Raw genomic sequence first — 8,718 nt, 5'->3', positions numbered from 1 at the left:
ATGAGGAGGCTGTGCTTTCATTATGACATTGCATTGCATATGCGGATTTTTTTAAATAAATTTCTAGAGGTTTTGACCTTTTATTACGTGGGATTTTATTTTACTAGTGCTCTTGTTCGGAGTTTAATTTAATTAATGATTCATGGACACTGCTATTAAGACCGCGTATTAAATTGAATTTTTATTTTTAAGCATGATTATTTTGAAAAAAATATATTCATAACTAAGTGTTCAAATCAAAGCTATATATAATACGTGTTATGAATAACAAAAAGTTATAATTAACTGCTCGACTAAGTGACTAACTAACTACTCCATTCATTTGTTTTTGAATTAATTATTGTGATGTTTTATACTGGTCATATTATGTGTTTAATAGTTTTTCTTTTCAAAATAAATGGATAAGATTTGCCTTTTCTTTTTTGTTTTTCTCTATACAATAAAGTTTAGGGTTAGTTATATTGTTGATCCGTTTCATTAATCATTTCAGTTTTAAAAAACTTATATCAATGATCCTCGTAGCTGCTTTATGGCTTCATGGTTGATTTAAAAATAGATTGAAACATTAGCCCAGTTTTATTAAAGCTCACGTGATATTAGTCTTTTTACATCTTTAAGGACTATTAGCATAATCAAATGCATAATAAATGTTTATAATAATATATATCAATAATTTATTATTTTGATTGATTGTTAATGTGGTTAATGTAATACGGAGTATATAAAGAGTACAAACATATGTGATTTGCGAATGATGGATGTAATCAGATTCTTATGGTATATTCCTCCTAAAAAATAGTTAAATAATGTTTTAAATAAACGAGAGAGGTATACGCGTAATGCGGCGACGGGTGATAGTGGGAGGTAGGTGTTAGTAAAGGGTAATGTAGGTATTTCATGGTGTGAGTTATAATGATAGTTATAAAAATAAGGGTATTTTTGTCTTTTTAAAGACAGAAATTTTAAGGGAAAAAAAAGATGATTTGGTTTATAAGGTATATAGATAAATTTTAAAACATTCTCATATTAATAGATTGATTGATATATACTAGAGCATAGGTCTTAGGTTCAAATCTAAGTGTTCTCTAGAATTGAAGTTTGAGATATTATATATGAAAAGGCATAAGCTCAAATTTACGACTAAAAGATAAGGAGAAATGTTAGGTAAAGTAGGGGTGAGCAAAACCAAACCACAAAACGCAAAAACCGCAAAAAACTAAAAAAAAAACAAACCACAAAACGGCCCCATAATGAAAAACCGATTTTATGGTTCTTATATTTAGAAAAACCAAGTTAATGGTTCGGATTTTGGTTGTGTATAAAAAACCAAACCAAACCGCATTATATATTATCAATAAAATTAAACTAAATTTTAACATTAATATTAATTAATATATATTTATATATATCTCAAGATATTATACCCTAGTCTTTCATACGTATATAATGGGTCAGTCCATTTACTTTTGTATTGCTCAAGATAATGTACCTTCGACTTTTATGTGTGTGTGTGTATATATATAGAGGAGGGATTATTTGAGAACTCCTAAAAAAAGAACTCAAAAACTCCTCTACACCATTGGATCAAAGAAAATGGATGGACAAGATTAAAAATAAAAAAACTCCTCTCAACACTAGAGGAGTATTTTCATCAGCTCCTTTTTTTCTCTCTCTTACTTTAATATAATTTTATCTAATTCACTAAAAAACTTTTATCTCACAAACCGTAAATCGTTAGACGAAAAGAAAAGCATGGGTAGTCTTAGAATTTCATCCTCTTTCATTAGAGATGCGATTCGATATACTTTTGATGACTTTTTAAATTTTGTTCTTTTTTTCCATCATGTTCATCTTACACATGTGTAAGTTGTACATACCCATGGGCAAGTTGTACTTACCCCTAATACATCTCGCTCTAGGGTTTAGGGTTTTAAGATCGAGGGTTAGCCGTAACCCTCGGGCTTCAAACCCTAAACCCTAGAGTGTGAACCCCCATCCTTTTTAGGTTTTTAGGGTTTAGCATTTAAGGTTTAGATTTTCCAGGGTTTTTAGAATGTAGCGTCCCCCTCGGATTAGCAATTAAGCTTTAGGGTTTAGGGTTTGAAGTTGTAGGGTTAGCCCCCGTGTACCCGCTCTAGGGTTTAGGGTTTGAAGCCCGAGGGCCCTAAACCCTAGAATGGGAACCCTCATCCGTTTTGGGTTTTTAGGGTTTAACATTTAAGGTTTAGATTTTCCAGGGTTTTTAGAAAGTAGCTTCCCCCTCGGATTAGAAATTAAGCTTTAGGGTTTAGCATTTAGGGTTTTACAATGCATCCTCATCTTTTTTGAACTTTATAAGTAACTTACCCATGTGTAGGTTGTAGTTACCCATGGGCAGGTTGTACTTACGCATGGGCAGGTTATACAACTCACTACTTCTAGGTCTTTCCTACACATGTGTAGGTTGTACTTACACATGTGTAGGATGAACGTGATGAGAAAAAAAATGAAATTTAAAAAGTCGTCAAAAGTATATCGAATCGCATCTCTAATGAAAGAGGACGAAATTTCAAGACTACCCATGCTTTTTTTTCCGTCTAACGATGTACGGTTTGTGAGATAAAAGTTTTTTAATGATTTAGATATTTTTTGATTTAATAAGAGGAGAGAGAAAGAGAGTGCTGAACAATTTTTTTAATAATGACAAACATGTCCTTCTTGATCTTGATGAATGGAGGGCTGAGATTGGTTCTCGCGTTCTTTTTTTTTAATGGTTCTCAAAATAACTCACCCCTATATATATATATATATATATATATATATATATTATATACCCTATTTTCTCAAAATATACAAAGTAGACTTGGTCATTATTAGCGGTGTTTACCCTTATTTAGTGGTGCTTCTCCAACATCCAATAACACATATAGGGCTCAGCAAAATCAAATCATAAACCACAAAACCGCAAAAAAAACCAAAACCCAATCCGAAAAACTGAAAAACCAAACCGCTACAAACCATTTACAAATGGTTTGAAATTTTAAAAACCCGCAATAATGGTTCGGTGTTTGGTTTTAACTAAAAACCGCATCATACTCACCCCTATGGTAAAGCATGCAGTACCTATCTTAGGTAAAGCATGGGGGAAATTATGTAAAATTCAGGTGGGGGGCTATGTATGTTTATCAAATTCGGTTTAATTTGTAACTTTTTTTAAAGTGGTAGTATCTAAGCTTAGATAAAGTCTACAGTACGGATCATTTCCGAAAAGATAATAACAAAAAGTGTTAAATCTCAAAAGAGAAACTAGCCATCTAAATTCTAAAACATTGGAGATTGTTTAGAAAGGACACATGAATACCATTTGAGTTTTTCCATTGTATATTATTATTGCCTTTTGTTAATTTTGTCACATATCTATGAAATTTATAGCTCACGTCTAAACATTTGACATCACAACTAAATTGGCCAACCATACACTTAGTTCTCCTTTTCCGAAACTTTAAAATTCATAATTATGCCTTGTTGAAAATGATGCTTTTCGTTGTTACAATTACTCGCTTTTATATGTAGATTTATGACATATTTGAATACTTCATAAGAAAAGTTTATTGTCTTGTTGGTTACCTTGAGACTAGACTTATAGACTAGCAGCCAAAATGGAGTTTAATCCCTTGTGAACTATGTTGACATTCAATGGTCATTTTATCCTCTGTTTCATTTGATTTCTTGTTGGCTACTTTAAGATTAGATGTTAGTCTACAAAAATGGGTTCATCTTCTCTCAACGTACTCATTATCATAAGGTGGCCAATAATCGGTCCACATGGCCAAGAAAAACCCAATCTGGAAGGAACTGGTACTAAATACTAACCGCATTCAATTTGGTTTTCAATTCCAAATTTATTTATAACCGGCATAAAACAGAAAATGTTGATGATACAATACATACATCAACCAATACAAGTTTACAATCTAAAAGAATAGATTCTTAAGTAGTTTACCATTTATTTAAAAAACTTAATCAATGATCTTCGTAGTCACAATAGATGGCTCGCAAAAAGTTTTCAAGTTGCCGTCATTAAGCTGTTTCAAAAAAAAAGGGCTCGCAAAAACAACAAACCTACTTGCACTTTATATACCCTGATTCATGGACCCAAGATTGCAGTGGATGATAACTTACTCAATTTACCACTTATAATCTGTTTTCTGTTACACAGTATAGGGATCCAGGGATTATGCGAACGTTGATGATACAATACATCAGTCTCAAAAAGCTTAAATACACAACCTAGTTTTATGCAAGTCACAAAATTTCTCATGAAACATTTATTTCCGTCTCGGTAATTAGAAGGTACAATGCTAAAAAAGTAATTCGAGTAGAAAGAAATGCCGCAGATTTATATGTTAGTGGATCTCACCCATAAGAGGATCATGATAAGCAACTCGTTAATTGCCCATTATTGATAACTTACGCCCTCACCACTTACCACTTCACCAATACGGTATGCTGTCTCACCTTCATTAAGAATTCTTTCGGCAGCCTCTTTACTTGCAACAAGAACCATCCCGATTCCCATATTAAACGTCCTTTTCATTTCACTGTCTTCAATACTTCCAGCCTGAAAATAAGAGACAAGCATCAAAAAATGAGTGAAATGGACATATGATCCGACTGGTAACCAACTGGAAAACGTAACATATATATATGCAAGAAGCCAAGAATAAGCTTTTTCTAAACCATGTGGGAATATAAAGACAACAAAAAAAAAAAAAATTTAAAAAATCCAAAATCTCTCATTTTTTAGAAGTTTAGTTACTTCCCATTTTCACAAAAACAGCTGCTTGTTGGCAACAAGAAAACAAATTGGTACTTGGTAAACACAACGGTTGTACATCTACAGATGACAGTTTTTACCCATCTGTCATAAATGAATAGCTTGAGTTATGTTTCACCTCAAATGGGTCAAACTAGTCAATGTAGATAGTGTCCCTATTGGGCTGGGCCCTTCCCCATAAGGCCCCACCATAATAAAGGCAAAAGTGGCCCAACGTTGAAGTTAGGACCTAATGAACAGATTTACTCTACAAACTAGATTACTACAGAACATATAATACCTGTAATCATATTTGACATGTTAATATTATTTAAAAAGTTCTAAACTTTAAATTTCTTTACAACAACCCAACCCGAACCATTTTGACTGAGGACCAGACCCGCTTATTTTGCCATCTCTACATACAACGATTATTTCGGACACAACAGATTAACTTGATTGCAGTCAAGCCAGTCATGCTAACGCATAAAACAACCATTGAAAACTGTAAACAAAAACTAAACCTTTTGAATCCATTTGAAAACGGGAGGGACCGGCCAAGAGTTATTGTAAATAAGAGCACCATGTCCTTCAGGAAAAACACGTGGGATATTATCTGTAAAGCCACCACCAGTGATGTGGGCGATTCCTTTTATGCCTCCCTTGCTGATTATATCCAGCACCTACACTAGCATGATAAAATAATGAGATAACCCTTGTACGCGCACATTGTGACAAACCTAAAGGAAGGGAAAAGAGATGGACGTGTGTGCTTTATATTCGAGGTATGTTAGTTTGTGTGTAGGTGTCAGTTTGTTTAATATCGTAAGAGGAAGGACCGAGTTGTTTGATAATGTATTTGAAGATCCAAGGCCTGAGATTTTTAAAGGAGTAATCCAAGGGCTGGGACTCCGTGTATCTAATTTTATGATCGTTGTCTAAATATTTGGGGCACCACAAATATGTGATTTAAATAATCATCTGTAGTAAAGATACACTAACAAAAGATAGAACAAAAAGGGTGGCTAATGACCTGTTTCACGTATATTACAGTTGGAGCCATCAAAGCTTCACCTAACGTAACAGATTCACCAGGGAGTTTGTCCTTTAATGAGAGTCCGCTTCTTGCCAGCACCCTAAATCAATAGTTCAACAAGATGTCAGAGAAGAAAGATAAAAACTGGGTACCAATAGAGGTCACACTTTCAACCCAATTATAAAAAAATGGGCAGTTTGCTTTTCACTCGATCTCAATTGGGTTAATAGCTTAAACCAGAAAAGCAAACATGTCAACTAGGTTGAGCAGGTCAACCAGGATGAAAGATAAGAAAGTTTCTTATCAAAAAAAGAGAAAAACAAATAGGTGTTTGTGGCTCAACCCAACACCACCCGACTATGCTAAGAAATTACATGTAACCCAGACCATCCACTTTCTCACTAGCAACCAATGAAGTACCGTCTAGATCATTCAAAGAATGTAAGATTTATTAAACAAGTGCTAAACCTTCGAACAAGAGAAAAACCATTTGAATGAACTCCGCTGGATGGCAGGCCAATGAGCACATCTCCCACCGAGATATTCTTTCCGTTTATAACTGATTCTTTCTTCACGATGCCAACTGCAAAACCACTGAGATCATATTCACCGTTGGCATAAAAATCTGGCATCTCTGCAGTCTGCAAGCCATAAACAGCAGACCTAATGGTAAGCAAAGTATTGAGATAAGTTGAAACTATGTACGAAAGAAATAGAGTCAAAGATTTGTCTTATGCTATGATAGCTACTGAGTTTTTTTTACGATAGCCACTACTTAACTTCAATTGCCGAACAAAACATGTTTCTACTCGCTAACCAGCCCACCCAGTCAATATTTGCCACATTCAAGTATATAAGGATATCAACCATTAAAAGATTATATGTTTGCAAACCCAAACAAATTCAAGGCAACATATCCAACTGCAGAGTGACCCGGTCCATCAGACTAAAATTATATAGGAACCAGATTAGTAATCAAAGTTACCTCTCCACCCAGAAGAGCACAATCGGATTGTTGGCAACCATCAACAATTCCTTTAATAACCTGAAGAATCATAATATTAGCTCTGATCATGGGTATATAACTCGGCCAAGTTGGCCGATACCTCGGCTAGTTCTCTTACCTTATAGGTAGGCCAAGGTAAATTAAACAAAATCTGAGTAGGAAATCGGTCAACAGACTCAACGAGTCAATATCCAAAAAAAAGTGGTCACGATCTGTGAATATTGGTCAAGCTATTTAAAACCGTTACTAGATCTCTTAAATATTACACAAACCACCACTATGACGACTTATTTGTAGAGACTTTAACTATGTTTTCATATATTTCAGAACTTTTTTTCTATACACATATGACATAACTACGAGTTACATTAACTTTTATATACAAAACAATCTGAGTACTCCCCCGAGTACTCTTACCTCAAAACCTCGACCGAGGGGAGTCCTAGTTGTGAGTTCCCCAACCTTGACTCTGATGAGCATGATGGCCAAAACCAACCATAACAGATTTAGGCTGTAACAAGTTTATATACCTTTTCAGCAAGATCAACGTCAAGGCGGCTAGTAGCATAGTAATCAAGAAAGAATAGAGGCTTTGCTCCAGATGTAATAATGTCATTGACACTCATTGCAACCTAATAATGAATTGTATTAAGCAAGTAGCAACCATCATACATACATTGTAATGTCAAAATAGATGTGTGATCTACGGTTCTACCATACCAGATCAATACCGATTGTGTCATGAATCCCAGTCTCAAATGCCAGCTTAAGTTTAGTTCCAACACCATCTGTACCAGCTACAAGATACGAATCCCCTGCTCACACAATACATGTAGAATTATAGATAGTGTTAGTTACTAAACCATAGTCTGTCTAATTAATTAATTAATATGAATATTTCCTGTCCCAAACACAAACATACTAAGCAAGTACAATAACAGGAACCAGAATACTGAAATATGTAAAGTGGTACCAGCTGTGAACAATAGATATTATAACATGACAAACAAAATCAAGAAAACACGAGAACACGGATAATAAAACCATACCATGCGGAAACAGCCCGCCAAAGCCACCAATCCCGGGTGCCATCTTCGCAATCCTCCGAACAAGCTCTGACCCGGCGTCTATGTCAACACCAGCATCCTTATACGTAAGCCCGTCTTTACTACCACTAGCCGAACACGATATCCCATTTCTTATAGACATTTTAACATCTACTTTCCTAGAAACAAATGACAAGGATGTATTTCTTCTAGAAATGTAACAAAACTTGCATGTGCTTCCATTGAAGAAACAACTGTCCGGTTTCTGACAAGACGGGTTAATTGCATTCTTGGATATCTGTAGATTTGCTCCAAACGTACAAGTGCTCATTATGCCTTATTTTTAGTTAAAATCAAGTGGTTATTAGCTACAACACAATTGTATATCTGCAAAATAAAATTAATAGAACCGTGTAATTAGTACTACTGTACTGATTATTCATTTCTACTTTTAACATACTTGAAATTAAATATATTTATATATATATATATATTGTATATGGCTTACCTGTTGATGATAGTAGTAGAACAACCACCACGAGCGGCGGCAGCAGACCGGAGGTGATGGTTTTGTAAGAGTGACGCAAAGTGTGTTTTCTTTTTTACAGTAGCTTTTTGTGAACTATGCTTTGTGGATCAGGTTTTAAAGTTTATCCAGTTTTAAAGTCCATACTTGTTATCCAACTCAAAAGCCCAGGCCCATTCTGTGTATCACATTTTGGTTTTTATAAGTTATTTTATTTTTACTTTTATACTGATCTCAATTTGTATTTTCTTTAAACATTCGGTAGCAATGTCAAAAAACATATCATCGTATAAATGTAACGTCCTTCCA

The 8,718-nt window shown here is 34.4% G+C and overlaps 1 protein-coding gene across 1 annotated transcript; it reads right to left on the bottom strand.

The window, feature by feature from the left end:
* Positions 1 to 4,146: 4,146 nt before the first annotated feature.
* Positions 4,147 to 8,495, bottom strand: LOC122578092 (phosphoribosylformylglycinamidine cyclo-ligase, chloroplastic-like). The gene is made up of 9 exons (XM_043749969.1): positions 8,392 to 8,495; positions 7,887 to 8,270; positions 7,558 to 7,652; positions 7,368 to 7,469; positions 6,817 to 6,876; positions 6,300 to 6,472; positions 5,829 to 5,931; positions 5,320 to 5,478; positions 4,147 to 4,600 (listed from the first exon to the last, which is right to left on the bottom strand). The coding sequence occupies exons 2-9, from the start codon at positions 8,212 to 8,214 to the stop codon at positions 4,439 to 4,441; spliced, it is 1,182 nt and encodes a 393-aa protein (XP_043605904.1). The 5' UTR covers positions 8,215 to 8,270; positions 8,392 to 8,495; the 3' UTR covers positions 4,147 to 4,438.
* Positions 8,496 to 8,718: the final 223 nt, after the last annotated feature.

The sequence above is a fragment of the Erigeron canadensis genome, chromosome 8 (genome assembly GCF_010389155.1).
Source record: "Erigeron canadensis isolate Cc75 chromosome 8, C_canadensis_v1, whole genome shotgun sequence".
NCBI lineage: Eukaryota > Viridiplantae > Streptophyta > Magnoliopsida > Asterales > Asteraceae > Erigeron > Erigeron canadensis.
The sequence above is the reverse complement of the archived record's forward strand: the minus strand, read 5'-3'. Positions and strand labels throughout refer to the sequence as shown.

Coding starts and splice junctions, on each gene's coding strand:
- LOC122578092 (XM_043749969.1), bottom strand. CDS start 8,214: ATGAGCACTTGTACGTTTGGAGCAAATCTACAGATATCCAAGAATGCA. Junction 6,877..7,367: donor ACGTTGATCTTGCTGAAAAG/GTATATAAACTT, acceptor ATGATTCTTCAG/GTTATTAAAGGAATTGTTGA. Junction 5,479..5,828: donor CTGTAATATACGTGAAACAG/GTCATTAGCCAC, acceptor ATGCTAGTGTAG/GTGCTGGATATAATCAGCAA.